The sequence below is a fragment of the Lepidochelys kempii genome, chromosome 6 (genome assembly GCF_965140265.1).
Source record: "Lepidochelys kempii isolate rLepKem1 chromosome 6, rLepKem1.hap2, whole genome shotgun sequence".
Taxonomy (NCBI): Eukaryota; Metazoa; Chordata; order Testudines; family Cheloniidae; genus Lepidochelys; species Lepidochelys kempii.
In genome coordinates this window covers 112332317-112354539 of record NC_133261.1, presented here as the reverse complement: position 1 = coordinate 112354539, position 22223 = coordinate 112332317, and the positions used below count along the sequence as shown (strand labels likewise).

The following is a 22223-nucleotide window of genomic DNA, read 5'->3' as shown; positions in this document are numbered from 1 at the left end:
TCCTTCATCTGAAAGTATTTTACCTGTTGATACAAGTTACACCAAAAGGTTACTGTAGCTGAAGGAGACAAGACTTATTTTTTTCCGTTTGCTTACATTGTGTATTTAATAGCACTTTGAGCCTCACCCTGCTACAAATAAAGTCAGGGTTAAAACTCCCATCAGCAGTTCAGGATCAGGGCCTTCGTAGTAAGTTTCATTCTTTCCACTGTACAGTCCATTAGTTCAAATTTGCTATTTCTGTGGCTCTCTTCCACACAGCAACAGTGAAGGGGGTGGAGGGGGGAACAGAGGAAGGAAAAAACTCAACATTTTAAATAATATGAAAACCCAGTTGTAACTGACAAGATCTCTTTCAGCATCAATGTGCTCACTGCTGTACAAAACATGAAAAAGACACACTAGTCCCTGCTCTGTCATCTTACAATTTAAACCGGCAAAGATTAAATAGAAATGCATTAAGACCCCAAACCTGTGAGATGCTCAGCATCTTCCATTCCCACTGAAATCAATGAGAGATGAAAGTATCCAACATCTTGCAGGATTGGGCCCCGAGAAACTCAAATGATCATGCTACCTTAGAGCACTTTTTGGTATTGTACTGCATTCTGTTGGGTTAACAGCAGCATTTTTACTGACTTAGGACAAACAACTCCTTTTGAATAGGTGCTATGGGAGGAATGCCTGTTAATACACTGAAAACATAGCCCGCCGTATATTGTTTTGAAGTCTGCAATAATAATTTGCATTGTGTATTGGATATGCTTAGTCTCCTTATTTGAATTTTACTTGCTGGATCAATGAGAAGAAAACACTTCCATAAAGACCTGAAGAAAAACATTTGTGGTTGCTTCTTCTAGAATACCGACACCTTACCTATTTTAACTATAAATAAAACACATACCTGATCTGATTTTAAGAGCATTATTTCATCTAGGCTTGTTCTGGTCATATCCTGGGAAGTAAAACTTCCCCCAATTTCTGTCACACTAGTCTCTGAAGACGAATATGGTAGTCCATGCCCATAAATATCCTCTTCATCACTGGATGCGGATTTCTCAGTCCTGGTATTGTGTGTGTTGGTTACCCATTCAGCAGCAGCACTACACTTAGCTTTGATTGCATCCTCCAAGTCCCAACCAGAAACCGCAGTCTCTTGTGAACACACATCTTGCCTAGAGATGTCAGGCTTGGGATCTGTAGGGTTTTCTGAGGTAGTATTTAATAAACAATGTGGCCACTGCTCTCCCCTGTGAACGTCATCAATTCTCTGTGTCAGTGATTTTTCAGCACCACATGTATTAAAACCTAAAGACACTTTGTCTGTGATCTTAGTTTCTTCAAAAGCATTTTCAGTATCCTTCAGACTTATTCTAGCTAAAGTTTCATCTACTTTACGTAGCACAGGAAAATTCTGTTGTTCCTCTTGGGGTAACAATTTATAATGGCATTCAGTATTTTCAGAAAGCAGGCTTGGATTACATTCTGTATCATCGCTACCCCCTACGCCTTCAGTGAGGATTAAGAGAGGGTTGGATATCAGAGTAGCTGTAACAGCTGGTGTATTCATTCCACTGTCATGGTTAGGAAGTTTTAGTAATTCAATTGTACCTCCATTTTCTTCTGAATCTGTTGCTGTACTAATGCATGGAGACTGAAGCACACTGAATGATTCCGAGCCATTATCTTCCTGCAAGACAGCATGTGACTCCACACTGAACTCACTTTCCTGATCTGGAGAACCTGTGCTCAAGTGATCTATATTATAGCTCATTAGACTAGAAGTCATGGACAATGAATCTGCATTTAGGGAATGTACACTATCACCAGAAAACTGACGCTCATAATTTGGTGTACTTTCCAGAGAACTGTGGTTTTTCCTGGTCACATTTTCTGATCTCAGAGAAAAAAGAAAAAAAAAAAGAAATATTCTTATTAACAAAATTTATCCAAGTTCTATGAAAATAAAAGAACGCAAATATTTCTACTGTTAATGAGCAAACAGGAAACTTATATTCTTAGAAGCTGGAGTTGGTCCAAATTTTGACACTAAGAATTATATCACTTCTCTGTTGGGTGGCACAAACTGACACAGTGAGAATGCAGGAGTATTGTACTCACATATAAACAGCTTGATTAAGGTTTTATTTGAATTGTCAGTGTAATCTTAAAAGGCAAGAATTCAAAATTGTAATACTAGTTCATTACTAGGAATAAGAATTGACACAAATCTAATCCATGGTACATAAAGAAATGCTTTTTATCTGGCAAAGCAGCGTTGCTTATGGGTGCTAATAATAAGAATATAAAAACAGTCAAATATTTTAAGTGTAACAAAGAAGAGATTAAACAATAAAACAGAATTGAAGCTATTAGCATCAACCCTTTTTTATACTCAAGATTTTTTTTCTGCTTTGCATAATGTTACAAATAAATGTAGAAACAAACTTAAAATTAGAATAGAAATAATAAAAAGAAAGTAGGTCTGCAGTGAGAAAAATGACACCCTCTTGTAAAGATACAAGTTTATTACTTTCTTAATGGGCTTTGATCCTCAAGTGAAAGGGCAAGACTACAGATCAATTACCATTAGGTGACAAGTAATGATGACTGAAAGACCTATCATAAACGTAACACTGGTCTTTAAAACCAGACAAAAACTTATGTTTTTAGTGAAACAGATACCAAAAGGTGACAATAATTCTAAGAAGCGGCAGAGTTAGAGCATGTGTTTTTTTTACCTTGTCTCTTCTTTTTCTTCTTTTTCACTTTGATGGGCTTTACAATGAGTTCCTGGTCAAAGTCTTCACAGCTGATTATGCTGAACCGTTGTGAAGAAGGTTGAATCTCTCTATGCACTTCAGACAACAGTTGGTCTCCACTTGTCAGGAGACTAGAGCCACTGTCCACAGAATTTACTGAACTGCTCCTGCTTCTTGATTCACTAGCTACTGAACAGCCTCTTTTTCTTGTTTCACTGCTTAAGTCCCCCACTCTATCAAGACTTTTCTCCGATACCAGCGTTATTTCCAGATCATCTTTCACTGAAGAGTAAGTGTCATTTTTATCACCAATAATTTTGGGGGAAGGAACCATTTTTATTTTTTGGTGTGTTTCCACTGAAGGGCCAGGCAATACAGATACAACAACAGATAGTGGACTCTGCAATTTGGGATTCAAATCTGGTAACGGACTCAGCAATTTTGAATTTGCATCTGAAACTGAGAAAACAAAAAAACAAACACTAAGTTGTTAAGTAATTAGAAGTATAGCTCTTGGAGAGCATCCTAAGAAAAGTAAGGTTTTAATCTCCAGAAGGTATTCTGTCTAAACCAACAACATTTCACATCAATTTTGTGCAGTAATCTTATATATCTGATCTATATTGAAATGACGTTATTTTAGCAATAGCTCAATTCATGCCCCAAAGTCTCCACAAAGCTTCCATTAATGTTATCCGAAGTTATGCCTATATATTGAAAGAGATATATAGTCCTTTGGTTTCAGGGCCCAACTGTGTGGAGTGCTAAGAGACTCCTACACCCTCAACTCCCATTGTCTCCCCTGAGGCATTTAGCATCTTTCAAGATCATGCCCCTAAATTTAATCCCCCAGTTAAACCATTGTGATCAAAATCAAAGAAAACATGTTCCAAGAAGACTTCTTTCCCAATAGCACACAGAATTAGAGGTTGCATATTTGTCTGGATCTCTAGTCTTGCATCCAAGAGCATTTTAAGAATTTAATTTTCATGATTTTTTTTACATTACTACTGTATCCAGAACATTTAAAAAAAAAATCACAAGAGGCCTGTGGGTGAAGCGCTGTTTCAATAAAGCTATTCTTGCACATCTATGCATTAAGATAAATGAGAGAGAATAAGTCTCTAGAATTTGTAGAGACACTTGTATATCCTTTTTAGTAGTATTTTGCTGGTACTGGAACAAAGATTCAAAACCACACACACAAATGGCATTAAGTAGCCCAAATGATATAACTATAAGTAATGCCCGAGAGATGTCTATTTCTCATTCTAAAGTGATATCTGCACTGCATGAGAGCATATCTGAATCTTTGTTTCCATCTGTGGACACATTTGATATTTTAAAATTGTTCAAGTGCATATTTCCTTCTGTTTTATTTTTATCCATTATTTTTCATACTGCCTTCTTCCACTACAGAAAGAGCACCACTAAGATGAACAAGTTCATTTCAACTCTGTAAGACCTTAGTCTGACACAATTTCATCCAGTGCTTACGATTGCTTCCCATACTTATGGCCACTTTGGTGAGCACAAGGAGTATAACTGTCATTATCCAACACACCTACAAGAAATTAGATAAGACTGTCAATGAAACATTACTAAGGGAAGGGATGATGCACAGCTAGAGTGTGCTCCACTCCAGCAATCACAACCTCATATGTAGTTTCTTGGGGACTGCTGCCAGATAGAGTAGGTTAGTGCAATTCCCAAGTCATGGCCAACGCAGAGCCACCCTCAGAAGCAAAGAGCTCTAACCTTTTCTCTAATGGTTACCTTTTTCAGCTACAAAAAGCAGACACTTGGCTCAGCTGAGAATCTAGGCCTTTTATAATCTTAAGAAACAGAGAGACAATTCTACAAAAGTTGCTGGAGGAAGTTTCTTTAAAAGAACAGTACAAGAACACTTTCCATGCACTACTTTCTTTAAAAAGGTACAAATTAAAAAGTTGACAAATCTATACAAACCTATTGATACAAGTCCTTCAGGTCTACTTGAAATTCTTATTATGTCTCTATCTCCCTTTAAGAGAAAAATCTCATTGTTGGTACATGACACAGACACAATATCACCAGATCCTTCCAAGCCACCTATCATAGCCTGTTTAAAACAAAACAAAAACCAACATGTGAAGAGCTTTAATTAAAAAATGACTACTTATACTTAGGGCCTTACCAAATTCATGGTCCATTATGGTCAATTTCACAGCCATAGCATTTGAGTATTGGTAAATTTCATGTTTTCAAATGTTTAAATCTGAAATTTCATGGTGCTGTAACCGTGGGGGTTCCAACCCAAAAGCGGATGCGGGGGGGTCATGGGATTGTCACCCTCATTTCTGTGCTGCTTTCAGAGCTGAACTCTGAAGGCAGCAACTGAAGAGCTTCCTGCAGCCACAGGCGGTTCCCAGAGATGGAGGTGGGTCTGATCTCCCCCATGCTGCTGGGAGCGCCCCAGCCATGGGGCTCCTAGCTGCTAGTCCTGGCTGGCTTGGGAGGGACAAGACTTGCTCTTCCTCTGCATGGCTGTTCTTAAGTACCTCTCCCAGCTGCGGAGAGCTCCGCACCATCCCCCCCCTCACTTCTTGCCCCCATTGCTCTGCAGCTGCAAGGGGAGGGGCCGCTGTACAGGGTGCACCCCCTCTCCCAGATGCAATTATTAGCGTATTTCAATAAAATAAAGAAAAAACATGTGAACTTGACAGAATTTATTGATTGACACTTTACAGAAGCAAACACTCAGGGCTGAACTCCCTGATTGGTAGATATGTGCATCAGACAGTTTTGTAGGATAGCGATCTCAATTGGTAGCCTCAAACTTGAGGTTTACTTAAGTAAACCACTGCCTTAAGTTAACAAAAACAAGTGAAAAAAAAAGTTCTGGTTTCAAATGTTATTAATCCAATGTCAGCATGGAGCATCCAGCAACTGTGTCTTTCTTCATTCTGTCTCTGTGCTGAACACACCTGTCCATGTTTAGACACTGCTCTCTCTGCATCCACAGAGTTGGTTGGAACTGCAAGGCTAGCTCAGCGCTGTCTGGCAAGATAGGGGATTCTGCCTCCAACTGAGTTCCAAAACTGTAGCACAGGCAAACTACAGTCTTTTTTCTTAATATTTTTGTAAGCAGGCATCTCCAATCTACAATTCTTATCAAAGCCAGGAATTGCATTAAGCGAGGTTAAACCACCATCAACAGATGCATTTGTGCAGGGTCAAAGATATGCACTGCTTTTAGGAACCCTGCTGCAGGTTGCTGAAACTTCTGTGCCATTTTTGCTACATCGGATGACTCTTCCCCATAGCAGTATTGTCTGAGCTTCTTTGCCATGCAAGAAAACACTTGCCGAGTACTGGCATTTAACTCAGCATTGTCAGAGTGATTTTCATTTGACTGTGCTTCAGCCCAGAACAGTACATCCAACACTTTATTGTATGCTTGGTGGATTGTGACATGTCTCAAGATTCAAACCAAGTGGTGAAGTCCATGAGTCCTGTGGCATTTTTGGCAAACTGAACTTCCTCATTCAGCTGAGCATTGTTAGAAGGGTTGACAGTTCTGTTAAAACCTGCATTTTCAGTGTCAGTTCTTCTGAGATGAACTCAGAGTAGTACTTCAGGTGAGCTGCATGGTATTGTACAGCCCAAAACCAGGAATTCCAATGAGTAATTACTGGCTCTGGGGGAACTGCAATTTTTTGTTCTCCAAGTTCAGTTGTGTTTGCAACGTACTGCCTGTATCGAAGTTTGCAGCTAGGGCAGTGTTTAAAGATCTTTTTAATGTAGATGACCAGTTTATCAAATTTACCAAATTCACATCTCTACAGCTCACTGACAAGAGAAGTTATACATGCAATACATGTAATATAGACAGCATTTGGCATTAGACCTTGGAGAACCGATTTGAAAAATTTTATCATGCAAGTTGTATTGTCACTAATGAAAACAGAGTTTCAAAATATACTGCGAACTTTGTCAAAGTTTTAATTATTGCTTGAGAAACTGTAGTGTAGTTAGCATCCAGATAAATGCAGTCGGTGAGCACGGTTAGTACATCTGTTCCTGTCTGTACATCTTCAGCCTGGTCAGAAATAAAATCAAACTGAACATAGTTGTCTTACTCAGAGCATTCATCTGAAATAATTGCAAAAGACTCAAATGAATAATTTGAGACTGACACCTCAAAATGTGTAGCAAAAACCTTTGGAAGGTAGTTCTGTCGTAGCTTATTCACACTTGATAAGCAATCGGCATTTTGTACATTCCGTTGAATGAACTCATGCAGCTTTGGGTGATCAAATTTTTCAAATGGTGTATTAGCACTTGTAAATGTATCCACAAGTTCCATTCTAGCTAAATGATGGATCTCAGAGCTCTTTCTTAAAAAAAAAAAAAAAAAGAACTGTATTTTGTTATTTTAACTTTTTGTTTACCAGCAATGCACTACTTGCAGCCCTCTTTCTGCTTTGATAGGTTTCTGAGTCTAAGTGGCACTGAACCATTGTCCGATGTGTGTGATCCAATGAAACACTGCAGCTTGTACAAAATAGTGTGTCACCATCAGCATGTAGAATTTGGCTTCCAAATTCTTTCACACGATCCACTGCAGTAATCATTTTTGAGGTTTTTGATTTATTTTGGACACTCATTTTACAGTAATTCCACAAGTCTTCTGGTAGGCAGTCAATTGATATCACTACACTACAAAACCTCCTCAGTGTCCGTATTTATCAATCAGTGAGTTGAGCTCTGCATGTGATTCGCTGCTGTAAAGTGTCAATCAAAAAATTCAGTCAAGTGCCTCACCTTTCTTTTTATTTTTATTGAAATAAGCTAATAATTGCACCTGGAAGCGGGGGGCAGTTTCCTGTACAATGTCCCCTCCCCAAGCAGCTGCAAAGGGAGGGGGACAGGAAGCAAGCGGGAAACAGGAGGTGAGGAGAGATTCCCTGCAGGGCTGCTCTTAGGTGAGAGCAAGTCCTGTCCTGCCCCAGCCCTGCCAAGAATAGCAGCTAGGAGCCCCCTGCTGGGGTGCTCCCAGCAGCACAGGGAAGATCGGATCCAACTCCACAAGCCTCCACCAGCTGTAGGAACCTCTGGGGCTGCTGCCCAGTCCCAGAGCGTCCTGCAGCAGGGGGAGGCACCCAGAGGTGGGTCTGGTTCCCTCCCACTCCTGCCCCCCAGAGCTGCTGTGCAGGGAATAGACAAGTCCCGTCCCTCCCCAGCCCAGCCGCAGCTAGGAGCCCACTTTGCCGAGATGCTCCTAGGAACAAGGGGACATCGGATTTCACAGGGATGGGCTTACCTCACAGTCCGTGACGCAATTTTCATGGCCACGAAATTTGTAGGGCCTTATTTATACTACTGATATGCTGGGAGGATCAGACAGGGTTTTTAGAATGCTTTTTTCTTATTATTAAAGGTTTATTGGATTTTAGGTAAGTCTATAGGTATACAAACAGAAAAAGAGGAGCCAGCACTCCAGAAAGAAAGAAAAAAAAGGATCATGGAACAAAAGAAGAACAGATGGCCTCCATATGATGCTAAGTGAATGAATAGCATGTAAAGTGGAATTGCGATACAGAGTCCAATATTTTCAAAAATGGCTGATTAAAAGACAGGCTTCTATGTCCATATTTAAGCACTTAAATAAGTGGCTTGATTTTCAATAGTGCTGAGCACCAGCAAAGAAGAGTTCATACTGAGATGTATGGAGACCCCAAACACAAGGAGTATTTAAAAAAATGCAAATGAAGCATACAGCTACCAGACATTATCATAATTTTATACTACTGTGGATTTTGACACTCGAACCATCCGCTCATTCATTATTTCCTGTCCAAAGAGGTTTCAATCAAATCACTGAACTTCAATGAGAGTGCTTTGGGGAGGGAGAAGAGCTCTCCTGACCACAAATCGCCAATCTAATTTGTACCAAAATAGAGGGATAGCCCAATAATAATGACACTACTAAACATGTGTCTTCTCTCTCATATACACCTTTTAAATTGGAGACACCGCTTATAGCTTTCTCTTTAAAGAATGTAAGTGCAATACTTGGGGGGGGGGGTAAGTTTTGCAAAGGGGTGATGAGGGTAATGGAAGGGAGAGGACAAACCATCTGATAATACATTATTATACATTGACAACTCCCTTTATATTTAAAGAAAAAAAGTTTAAGCATAAACAATTAGAATTTTAGACATGTACATTTTCCTCGGTGTGTGGAATTCACCTTAGGCAATTAATTTCTGTACTTTGGACTGTAAACCTTAGATAGTATAAATTATTGTAGATATTAGATATCTTTTATCTTTATGACAAAGTTAACTAAATCAATTGTAAAACCTTTTATTAAAAAAAGTGTAACACCTTTTCTTAGGTCACCACAACATAACAAATGCAGACAAATATGCAGATACAGACAAGAGTTAATACTGATACGTCGTCAAACTGTTAAGGAACGAAATATTCATCCATTAGATACACTTACCTGGTTCATAGTGTCAAATAAATAGATACTATATTCGTTCCAGCTCAGCACCCATCCTTCCTGGGAAAGGCAAGAAATGAGCCCAAGGTGTTTCTCTGGGAAGCTGTAACTTCCTTTGTCAGATGACTCCAACCGAGGATACAGTTCAAAGGGCTTTATTCCTCCAGCAAATACATCTTTTAAAATAAACGTGGCCTGCACAGTTCCATGGACATCAGACTTCCAGAGGCGGAGCCCAGGCCTTGAGGCAAACAGTGTCAGGTCACTTTGCTTACACAGTCCAGGTATAAAACATGCTCCAAATTTGCCAGTGCTAAGATGTAAACAAAGATCTGTAAGAAACTTGTAAACAATTTAAAAAAACTGAAAAAAGGAGAAACGAAGGTATTTAGTCACTGAGTTTACAATCACAAATTGAACAAAACAGTATTTTCCTTTGCTTCCATCAACAAGGTATTATGGGAATCCATAGTCTGCAACACATGAGCTTGTGTTAACATGTATTAAACAAGATATAGCTTCAAAACACTGAACTGTTCTCTTTCTGTCTTCTCCAACCCACACTTTCCCTAGAGTTGAGAGAAGAGTGTCCTCCCAACATCTCACAATTGTGATGATGCCCTCCTTCCTCAACCCTTCCCACAAAAGAGATCCCTTATTGCAGTGACCCTTCCTCCAGAGGGAAAGTCTAAACACTGCTCCCCTAAGAGCCAGGATATGCTGAACCTTCAGTTGACTGTAGAATCACTAGGGAATGACGATGGGTGACTTCCAGCCTCTGCAACCAGTGGGCAGAACTCAAATCTTGTATTCTGTTTCCCCACAAGCCAATGGCATTACAAGCAGTGGAATGAGTCCCCTCACTTACAGAAATAATTTTCAATAATTTCATGATTTCTGTGTGTATATAAAGTCTGCTGCAGTTTCCACGGTAAACATCTGATGAAGTGAGCTGTAGCTCACGAAAGCTCATGCTCAAATAAATTGGTTAGTCTCTAAGGTGCCACAAGTACTCCTTTTCTTTTTGCGAATACAGACTAACACGGCTGTTCCTCTGAAACCAGAAATAATCTAGTCACAATAGCTGTATTAGAATTACTATAGCCCAGATTGCATAGGATGCGAGAGACCCAGATTCAATTCCCCGCTCTCCCAGGGACTTCCTGTGTGACTTTGGGCATGTCACTTATCCACTCTATGCCTCAATTCACCCATCTGTACAATGAGGGTCCCTGAAAGTGGATGAAAACCACCAGGACAAAAACTGAACATTAAAATGTCATGAAAATGATGCCCCTATGACCAAGATAGTCACGGGATACAAACACGGGCATATTCCTAACATAGGTGTATTATAAACATTCCTTCAACACTCAAATATCCTCAGGCTGTGTAAACAGATACAATTACTGACAACATCTTTCAGTTCCCAGACTGTCTTTTTTCCTTCCATATCCAATAAAGATTAAGCAACAGGACATGCCAGAAAACCATGTTACAGGATTTTTTTAAATATTATAAAAAGAAAGAAAGTACTTTCAACTTAAGTCACCTTTTTAAATATTTGCTGTAACCTTTCACTATTAAAGAATCAATCATAGCAGAAAGGTCTAACTGAGGCTATTCTATCACTTTCATGTTACACAGAAATTCTAAAAGTTCACCCACAAAAATTGAACCCTCTTTGGTGACCGCTATGTTTGTATCAAGCCACAGCAGCTCCCAAGTTGGTGGGAAGAAAGTTAAACTTTTTAGTTTAAATGGAAAGAAAAATCTATGCAGGGTTGCCAGAGGGTTACACAGTCACAATCGTATTTTTCAACAAGTCAGAGTAATTTCATTGAAAAATAATAATTGAAGGACTAAAGATAGTTAAAACTCTTAAGGGTGGGTATTAATATAAATGGCTGCTGTGGCTAATAAGTTTGAGCAGAAAACGATACTGTATTAATTTCACTGCTCAGATCACTAGGTCTCTACAGTCTATTCTGAAAAGTTACAATTAACAGATGTGCCTGCATTAAGATTTGAGAGTTACTTTTTTCTGGGTTGTGTTCCAACTTGCTTGACAGATTTTTCTTCTGTGTAAAAAAGTAGTGTTCTCTGTAAAGTAGAGACCAGCAGCACTTTCTGGCTATAATCCAATTGTACAACTGAAGATGGCTGTTCCAATACCAGACTGGAGCTGCAAATACCCTTTAAAGACACATGAAATTAAAAGTCAAGCCCTTTTCAAATTAATTAGTAATTGGTAGTAATTTTTTTTTTTTATTAGAAAATGTACTGGTTGCTTTAAGTACAAACTAGGGCTGTTGATTAATGGCAGTTAACTCACGCGATTAACTCAAAAAAATTAATTGCAATTAATCGCAGTTTTAATCACACTGTTAAACAGAATACCAATTGAAATTTATTGAATATTTTGGATGTTTTTCTACATCATCATATATATTGTATTTGGTGTTGTAATTGAAATCAAAGTGAATATCATTTTTTATTACAAATATTTGTACAGTAAAAATTATAAATCAAAGAAATAGTATTTTCCAATTCACCTCATACAAGTACTGTAGTGCAATCTTTGTCATGAAAGTGCAACTTAAAAATGTAGATTTTTTTTGTTACATAACTTCACTCAAAAACAAAAAAAAACGTAAAACTTCAGAGCCTACAAATCCATTCAGTCCTACTTCTTGTTCAACCAATCACTACAAACAAGTTTGTTTACATTTACAGGAGATAATGCTGCCCTCTTCTTATTTACAATGTCATCAGAAAGCGAGAACAGGCATTTGCATGGCACTTTTGTATCTGGCATGTAAATACCTTGCAATGCCAGCTATGCTCCTTCATATGCTCCTTCATGCTTTGGTCACCATTCCAGAGGACATGCTTCCATGCTGATGATGCCCATGAAAAAAATAATGCATTAATTAAATTTGTGACTGAACTCTTGGGGGAGAATTGTATGTCCCCTGCTCTGTTTTACCTGCATTCTGCCATATAGTGTATGTTATAGCAGTCTTGGATGATGACCCATGTTGTTCATTTTAAGAACACTTTCACTGCAGATTTGACAAAATGTAAAGAAGGTACCAATGTGAGATTTCTAAAGATAGCTACAGCACTTGACCTAAGGTTTAAGAATCTGAAGTGCCTTCCAAAATCTGAGAGGGATAAGGTGTGGAGCATGCTTTCAAATGTCTTAAAAGAACAACACTCCAACACGGAAACTACAGAACCCGAACCACCAAAAAAGAAAATTAACCTTCTGCTGGTGGCATCTGACTCAGATAATGAAAATGAACATGAGTCAGTCTGCACTACTTTGGATTGTTATTGAGTGAAAGCCATCATCAGCATGGATGCATGTCCTCTGGAATGGTGTTTGAAGATGGAGACACATGAATCTTTAGCGCATCTGGCATGTAAGTATCTTGCGACGCCAACTACAACAGTGCCATCCAAATGCCTGTTCTCACTTTCAGGTGACATTGTAAACAAGAAGCGGGCAGCATTATCTTTTTAATCACACAATTAATTGTGATTTTTTTAAAATTGTTTGACAGCCCTAGTACTAACAGATTGTCCCTTGAAATACAAAATTGTCCCCTGAAATACATTCAAATGGATTTCAAACTCCAACATCCCACTGGTCTGTGTGAATTATACGTATAGATAGCTCCATACTATGAAGTTCAATTCTACTGGCATACTAGCTATCACATTTGTCTGAGTTCAATGGGAGCTCCACGACACATTGCCCCATCCACATTCCTCCATCCAACTGATGGAGTTCACAAGAGAATGAGATGCTGATCCAATTAGTGGCATTAAATCCTTTAGTTTCTGTCCAGACTAGAAAGAACTGAGGTTAGATTGGGAGAGTATTTCTCCCTCAAGTAGATTCAAATTAGTATCTTTATCCTCAATGTAATTGGTCAAGCTAAACCTTATGTAACACTTTACTTATACAGTCCCTCAGGAAGATTTAATTCAGTGGCAGTATTCTGCAAAGCCACCCAGTGGACCCCAGCTTCATTTTCATTGTACACTCTGGGCTACTGAGATATGAAGTGCTTCTGGAAAAGCACTAGATCACTGTGGTAAGGAAGTGCCTTGCATTGCTGAATAGTAACCTTACCAGAGAATTAAAAAGGGGCACTGGTTGGACTCTAAAGGAAGCTGCATCCAGTCCACTTCAGACAAAGTTGGTGGGCATGACTGGGTGAGAGGGAGAGAAGTAGATGCAAAAGTAGGTAAAAATGGGAGGAAACGAGTACTGTCTACATTTGTTGTAATGAAGAAACCACAGTGCTCCTCTTGCCTTACATATAAACAACTTGACTATGAAGAACTGAAGATTTACCCATCTGCTAAATATTTAAGTAACGCTCTTTCAGAAAGTCAAACCAGAATTCTAATCTCTAAAAGAAATATTTACCTGGTCTAAATCCAGAGCAGAATAAACAATTTTCCCTTTATCATCACCAGAGAATAATTTCATTCCATTGGGACTCCAAGCTAAAGCTGTGATGCTGCTTTTGTGGATTCCAGCCACATCAAATCTCCGAAGCTGCAAATTGACACCAAGGGAACACAAGAAAGAGTAATGGGGAGGGAGGAAAACAGACCCTGGGCATATTCAGTGACTCAGCTTTAAGTATTAGCTCTGAACTGACAAAGTTAAGGTTATCTTCATTCCTAATCAGCAATTTTATGTAATTGAATCATACATCAAGAATTGCATGGAAGCGTTTTTGACCAAGCACATTCTGTTTAAGAATGTTACCGAAGAAAAAAATTAATACTTTCATAAGATTAATACGTGATTAACAACATACTCAAGATATTTCATTATACACGGATTTCCTGATCCTCACTGTTTTAGATGTGCAAAATCATTATACAACCATTTATTAGGAAAGAACAGTTATTTGCCCTACAGTAACGGTTTCTTCAAGATGATGATGTAATTGTGGATCCCACTGTAGGTGTGCACACAAGCTCAAAACCTTTTTTCTAATAATGTCTGGTGGGATCACAACTGCACACGGGCATAAAGAGTGAAGCGGCCACAACCCTCTTTCAGTTCCCTTGCAAAATGAAGACTTTGTTAACTGATGACTCCAAAACTAGGGATGAAGGGCAAGTTGTGGAATCTACACTGACATCAACTTGAAGAACCACACCGTTACTGTAGGGTAAGTAACCATTTTTCTTGGTTTGTGTGTCAGTGTGGATCCGGCAAGCAGTATCCTCTTCAGGATGGCAGGCATGAGGACTATCAGCTGCATTAGTCAAACAGAGAGTGAAGTACAGCCCTCCTAAACTTTGGGGCTGATCTGGCAGCCAAATCTTGTGCACAACGCTTGACACAGACCTGAGCAGGTTGCACCACATAGCAGCTTTTGGATATTGGTATGTTGCAAAAGCATGCTGAGGTTGCAACTTGGGCTCTCCTGGAGTGAAGATCACATCAGTCAGCCGACTGCACAGCAAGATTCAAAATGGGTAACACGGTTTAAGTCTTTGGGATAAAATGGCCTCCTGACATTTGTACTGGCTAGCTATAGCCACGAACAAACCTGGGGACAGATTGAAAGATTTGGCCCTGTTAATAGAATACTGAAGAGCCAGAATGTTCCAAGATATGGCCTACTCCTGGATCAGAAGCTACCCTCTGAGGTTTCTCAAAGAGGAGTAGTTTGAGTCTTACATCTTGGAATTTCTGGTGCGGGATGAGAAGAAGTAGCAGGCAGCATATTTCTTGGGGATGTCTACTTCCCCAAAACAGAACAGGAATCTGCTATGTTCATCTGAGATGGGTATTACCTCATCGCAAGAAATGGCTTGAACCCAATGGGTTTTGAATCCACCACAGCTAGCAGTTAGCCTGAAGCACCTCACTCTGCTTCCCCAATCTGTCCTAACTGCTTCTTTTCCCTTTTGGGGGTGAGGGACAACAACCAATTAAAAAAAAAAATCAAGTGAAGAAATTAATGAAAGGTAGAAATGAACTTGACATTTCTTCAACCAGAGAAGAATTCTGGAAATCAAAAGCAAGTGACGTTGGACACAGTCCAGATTACATCTCACTGTCGCCAGTGGTAAGAGGGAACTGAGGAAGAGCTTCAGCCATCCTACCCTTTACCTCCTCACATGGTAGCATGAGGCAGTACAGATGGCATGAGCAGGGCTGATGGACACTGCTAAACAAATGACTCCGAGCATACACATCTGCCGTGAGAGCCACACAGACATATGGTCAAAGAAGATCATATTTAACATCAAAGAAGTTGTAACCAAATTTACTTGTTTGTTTCTTCCAGGTAACGAAGAGACAAGTTGAAAAATTGCAACCCGGCCTGAAGCTGTACCAACAGCAACAAGATCATCAAAGCAGCTCAACAACTTTACGGCAGTAATAGATTCAGTCTTCCCCTTTTGAAACAAGACAAACAAAATTACAAAATTAATTAAATAAATTTCCTGAGGGAAAGATCTGCAAGTGTTAATTTGCCACCAACATCTAAAAAAGTACTGAAAAACTTCTGATCACAAAGCCAGGCACAAAAAGTTAATTTTTACCTCAAAATTGTATTTTTTCATCTGGTTTAAATGTCTGCAGTACAGGTAAAGCATTCCAATGCTACTGCCCACAGCAATGTAGTCCCCATTGGTATCAAGTGCTGTGAGGTACACCACAATGGAGCGAAATCCCTTTTGGACCTTTGTAGGAATGGCATTGAGGAGATCGTATAGGGGACAAAACTCCTTAAATGTAACTGGTGGAGCTGCAGATGCCATGGTAAGGGTTAGTTTCCACAGTTTACAGACTGGAATAAACACATTTACTTCACACTAAGGAAACCTGAAAAACAACAAACACCTTTAGTTAAAATGTATTCTTTCCAAAGGAGCTAACAGAATAGTTGTAGTTTGGTACAAACAGCAACCAATTAAAAAAAAATAAGCCTCACTTAGTAGAACAAATCATTCTACAACAAGAAACTTCCGCTCAAATTGAGCCAATATTACCATCAGTGTCAATTGGTGTACATTGTAATTACCCAACAGATGATAAGCAATTTTCTCTCCAATCTTGACCAGCACATATCTTCCTAGACTGAGCCCAAATGCAGCATTTCACTCTCAAAAGAGAGGGAAAAGCATCAACTGACTGGTACAATTCATTCCTATTTGGTTACTGAAAGAGTAAAATCAGATTAGCATAAGATTAAAATAACTAAGTGCTCACTGCATGGCACAGAACAAAACATGCAAGTACATACAGGAGAAAGACTCGTACAAACACTGGATCAAACCTAAAAGCACTGAGTGTTCTCAGTTTTCATGAATTATAATAAGAGCATAGGAAACTCTGCAAGCTTGGGTCCCTTGACTTTTATACTAAATGGTGTCTATATCCAATTCCTTAATCCCACCGCAGAACTGCAATTATATTAGGTATATATTTAAACTGTCTTAATATTTAGCAAGTAAATACAAGAACAAATATTTGCAAAATAATTTGTGGGAACAATGGGGCAATTGAAAAAGTGAGGAGACTCCCAATTTGACAGGCACATCCAGAGATTTGTTCAGTTATTTCATTTACAAAAGTGATGGGGAAAGCAGTAAAAAAAAAAAAAATAGTGTACACAAGAGTTTGGGTTGCCAATTTCATGTTGCAATAAGAAGTTTATAGAATGTTTAGAAGAGAATGTGGTATCTTCTCAGGAGAAAGGAAAGGAAAAGCCATAGTTTGCTTCCCTTGGAGTTTAAGTGTATGATGATTTTAATGTACTAACTGCCTCAGTTACTTTCTGAAACTGTCTCCCCATTCATGTGGTGTGTCAAGATACTAAATGATGCAATTAAAAACTGAAGCCTTTCTGCTTAAAAGATCACACAATTTTTTTTTTTATTATTATTATTTGCAGCAACTATTCTCCTCATGGATGACTTTGAAAGATAGGAAAGAACAAAAGTCTTCAGGTTTCAAACTTTATTATACCAGAGGCTATTTTGATTAATAAGACAGTTTTGATCCAGCCAAAAATATTTGCAGCTGTTTAGGTCAGGAATTCTTGATTTCTGGGGAGAAGAAAGGCTGCTATATGATCCCAAAAACACAACTCTGAAGCTTAAAGAAAAAAATGTTAGTGCTAAGCCCTGGTCTACACTAGGACTTTAGGTCGAATTTAGCAGCGTTAAATCGATGTAAACCTGCACCCGTCCACACAATGAAGCCCTTTATTTCGACTTAAAGGGCTCTTAAAATCGATTTCCTTACTCCACCCCTGACAAGTGGATTAGCGCTTAAATCGACGTTGCCAGCTCGAATTTGGGGTACTGTGGACACAATTCGATGGTATTGGCCTCCGGGAGCTATCCCAGAGTGCTCCATTATGACCGCTCTGGACAGCACTCTCAACTCAGATGCACTGGCCAGGTAGACAGGAAAAGAACCGCGAACTTTTGAATCTCATTTCCTGTTTGGCCAGCGTGGCAAGCTGCAGGTGACCATGCAGAGCTCATCAGCACAGGTGACCATGATGGAGTCCCAGAATCGCAAAAGAGCTCCAGCATGGACCGAACGGGAGGTACGGGATCTGATCGCTGTTTGGGGAGAGGAATCCATGCTATCAGAACTCCGTTCCAGTTTTCGAAATGCCAAAACTTTTGTCAAAATCTCCCAGGGCATGAAGGACAGAGGCCATGACAGGGACCCGAAGCAGTGCCGCGTGAAACTGAAGGAGCTGAGGCAAGCCTACCAGAAAACCAGAGAGGCGAACAGCCGCTCTGGGTCAGAGCCCCAAACATGCCGCTTCTATGATGAGCTGCATGCCATTTTAGGGGGTTCAGCCACCACTACCCCAGCCGTGTTGTTTGACTCCTTCAATGGAGATGGAGGCAATACGGAAGCAGGTTTTGGGGACGAAGAAGATGATGATGAGGAGGAGGTTGTAGATAGCTCACAGCAAGCAAGCGGAGAAACCGGTTTTCCCGACAGCCGGGAACTGTTTCTCACCCTAGACCTGGAGCCAGTACCCCCCGAACCCACCCAAGGCTGCCTCCTGGACCCAGCAGGCGGAGAAGGGACCTCCGGTGAGTGTACCTTTTAAAATACTATACATGGTTTAAAAGCAAGCATGTGAAAGGATTACTTTGCCCTGGCATTTGCGGTTCTCCTAGATGTAGTCCTAAAGCCTTTGCAAAAGGTTTCTGGGGAGGGCAGCCTTATTGCATCCTTCATGGTAGGACACTTTACCACTCCAGGCCAGTAACACGTACTCGGGAATCATTGTAGAACAAAGCATTGTAGAACAAAGCATTGTATGTTTGCTGGCATTCAATCAACATCCGTTCTTTATCTCTCTGTGTTATCCTCAGGAGAGTGAGATATAATTCATGGTCACCTGGTTGAAATAGAGTGCTTTTCTTCAGGGACACTCAGAGGAGCCCATTCCTGCTGGGCTGTTTGCCTGTGGCTAAACAGAAATGTTCCCCGCTGTTAGCCACAGGGAGGGGGGAAGGTTGAGGGGGTAGTCACGCGGTGGGAGGAGGCAAAATGCGACCTTGTAACGAAAGCACATGTGCTATGTATGTAATGTTAACAGCAAGGTTTACCCTGAAAGAGTGTAGCCACTGTTTTATAAAATGTGTCTTTTTAAATACCGCTGTCCCTTTTTTTTCCTCCAACAGCTGCATGTGTTTCAATGATCACAGGATCTTCTCCTTCCCAGAGGCTAGTGAAGCTTAGAAAGAAAAAAAAACGCACTCGCGATGAAATGTTCTCCGAGCTCATGCTGTCCTCCCACACTGACAGAGCACAGACGAACGCGTGGAGGCAAATAATGTCAGAGTGCAGGAAAGCACAAAATGACCGGGAGGAGAGGTGGCGGGCTGAAGAGAGTAAGTGGCGGGCTGAAGACAGGGCTGAAGCTCAAATGTGGCGGCAGCGTGATGAAAGGAGGCAGGATTCAATGCTGAGGCTGCTGCAGGACCAAACCAGTATGCTCCAGTGTATGGTTGAGCTGCAGCAAAGGCAGCTGGAGCACAGACTGCCACTGCAGCCCCTCTGTAACCAACCACCCTCCTCCCCAAGTTCCATAGCCTCCACACCCAGACGCCCAAGAACGCGGTGGGGGGGGGCCTCCGGCCAACCAGCCACTCCACCACAGAGGATTGCCCAAAAAAAAGAAGGCTGTCATTCAATAAATTTTAAAGTTGTAAACTTTTAAAGTGCTGTGCTTAAAGTGCTGTGTGGCATTTTCCTTCCCTCCTCCACCACCCCTCCTGGGCTACCTTGGTAGTCATCCCCCTATTTGTGTGATGAATGAATAAAGAATGCATGAATGTGAAGCAACAATGACTTTATTGCCTCTGCAAGCGGCGATTGAAGGGAGGAGGGGCGGGTGGTTAGCTTACAGGGAAGTAGAGTGAACCAAGGGGCGGGGGGTTTCATCAAGGAGAAACAAACAGAACTTTCACACCGTAGCCTGCCCAGTCATGAAACTGGTTTTCAAAGCTTCTCTGATGCGTACCGCGCCCTCCTGTGCTCTTCTAACCGCCCTGGTGTCTTGGTGCACGTAACCAGCAGCCAGGAGATTTGCCTCAACCTCCCACCCCGCCATAAACGTCTCCCCCTTACTCTCACAGATATTGTGGAGCACACAGCAAGCAGGAATAACAGTGGGAATATTGGTTTCGCTGAGGTCTAAGCGAGTCAGTAAACTGCGCCAGCGTGCCTTTAAACGTCCAAATGCACATTCTACCACCATTCTGCACTTGCTCAGCCTGTAGTTGAACAGCTCCTGACTACTGTCCAGGCTGCTCGTGTACGGCTTCATGAGCCATGGCATTAAGGGGTAGGCTGGGTCCCCAAGGATACATATAGGCATTTCAACATCCCCAACAGTTATTTTCTGGTCTGGGAATAAAGTCCCTTCCTGCAGCTTTTGAAACAGACCAGAGTTCCTGAAGATGCGAGCATCATGCACCTTTCCCGGCCATCCCACGTTGATGTTGGTGAAACGTCCCTTGTGATCCACCAGAGCTTGCAGCACTATCGAAAAGTACCCCTTGCGGTTTATGTACTCGGCGGCTTGGTGCTCCGGTGCCAAGATAGGGATATGGGTTCCATCTATAGCCCCACCACAGTTAGGGAATCCCATTGCAGCAAAGCCATCCACTATGACCTGCACATTTCCCAGGGTCACTACCCTTGATATCAGCAGATCTTTGATTGCGTGGGCTACTTGCATCACAGCAGCCCCCACAGTAGATTTGCCCACTCCAAATTGATTCCCAACTGACTGGTAGCTGTCTGGCGTTGCAAGCTTCCACAGGGCTATCGCCACTCACTTCTCAACTATGAGGGCTGCTCTCATCTTGGTATTCATGCGCCTCAGGGCAGGGGAAAGCAAGTCACAAAGTTCCATGAAAGTGCCCTTACGCATGCGAAAGTTTCGCAGCCACTGGGAATTGTCCCAGACCTGTAACACTATGCGGTCCCACCAGTCTGTGCTTGTTTCCCGAGCCCAGAATCGGTGTTCCACAGCATGAACCTGCCCCATTAGCACCATGATGCATGCACTGGCAGGGCCCATGCTTTCAGAGAAATCAGTGTCCATGTCCTGATCACTCACGTGACCGCGCTGATGTCGCCTCCTCGCCCGGTATCGCTTTGCCAGGTTCTGGTGCTGCATATACTGCTGGATAATGCGTGTGGTGGTTGATGTGCTCCTAACTGCCAAAGTGAGCTGAGCGGCCTCCATGCTTGCCTTGGTATGGCGTCCGCACAGAAAAAAGGCGCGGAACGATTGTCTGCCGTTGCTCTGACGGAGGGAGGGGCGACTGACGACACGGCTTACAGGGTTGGCTTCAGGGAGCTAAAATCAACAAAGGGGGTGCCTGTACATCAAGGAGTATTTCAGGCAGGACTGCACGGAGGGTTCCAATAAGAAATGGTGCACCTAAGTTACCGTTCTTATTGGAACAAGGAGATTAGCCTGGCCTCTGATTGATACATGGCTAGATTTACCTCGCTGCACCTTCTCTGTGAGTGACTGCAGTGTGACCTAGAGGAATGAGTCCCCAGACAGGGGAGGAGGCAAATGAGTACAAAACAAATCTGGTCTATTTCTTGTTTTGACCCACTCCATCTAGCTTTTACATCTTTGGCTGGCAGCAGACGGTGCAGAAGGACTGCATGCCATCCACATCTCATGGCTGCTCGGCAGAAGATGGTACAGTACGACTGCTAGCCATCCTCATCTCTTGCCTGCCTGGCAGAAGATGGTACAATACGACTACTAGCAATCCTCATCTCTTGCCTGCCTGGCAGAAGATGGTACAGTACGACTACTAGCAATCCTCATCTCTTGCCTGCCTGGCAGAAGATGGTACAGTACGACTGCTAGCAGTCCGTATCGCCTGCCTGCTCACCATAAGACGGTTCAATAGGACTGACTGCAGGACTAAAGAGAATGACCTGCTCAAGTCACTCCAAATTTAGTCCCTGCGCCCATGTCTGCCCAGGCGCTCCCAGCCGACGTGGCCAGGAGCACCTCGGACACGATGAGGACGACTACCAGTCGTATTGCACCGTCTGCTGCCAGAAGGCAATGGGTTGCTGTTACTGTGCAGCAAAGCCGTACCGCGTCTGTCAGCACCCAGGAGACATAGGGTGACGGTTACCTGAGCGGGCTCCATGCTTGCAGTGGTATGGCGTCTGCACAGGTAACTCAGGAAAAAAGGCGCGAAACGATTGTCTGCCCTTGCTTTCACGGAGGGAGGGAGGGAACGGGGGCCTGACGATATGTACCCAGAACCACCCGCGACAATGTTTTAGCCCCATCAGGCATTGGGATCTCAACCCAGAATTCCAATGGGCAGCGGAGACTGCGGGAACTGTGGGATAGCTACCCACAGTGCAACGCTCCGGAAGTCGACTCTAG

General features: G+C 41.7%; 1 protein-coding gene across 5 annotated transcripts in view; it reads right to left on the bottom strand.

The window, feature by feature from the left end:
- Positions 1 to 22223, bottom strand: part of TECPR2 (tectonin beta-propeller repeat containing 2) — a 72846-nt gene that overhangs the window by 43113 nt on the left and 7510 nt on the right. For 3 of the 5 annotated variants that reach the window (XM_073349694.1, XM_073349690.1, XM_073349692.1), the window contains exons 2-9: positions 15847 to 16129; positions 15571 to 15699; positions 13700 to 13831; positions 11294 to 11451; positions 9256 to 9568; positions 4731 to 4863; positions 2742 to 3221; positions 905 to 1893 (exon numbers count right to left, since the gene is read on the bottom strand). In XM_073349694.1, coding sequence (XP_073205795.1) covers positions 905 to 1893; positions 2742 to 3221; positions 4731 to 4863; positions 9256 to 9568; positions 11294 to 11451; positions 13700 to 13831; positions 15571 to 15699; positions 15847 to 16065 — 2553 coding nt within the window. In that variant the 5' untranslated portion in view covers positions 16066 to 16129. Of the gene's footprint in view, positions 1 to 904; positions 1894 to 2741; positions 3222 to 4730; positions 4864 to 9255; positions 9569 to 11293; positions 11452 to 12081; positions 12156 to 13699; positions 13832 to 15570; positions 15700 to 15846; positions 16130 to 16328; positions 16466 to 22223 lie in introns of those variants that run through there. The other 2 variants (XM_073349691.1, XM_073349695.1) reach the window with 2 other exon arrangements.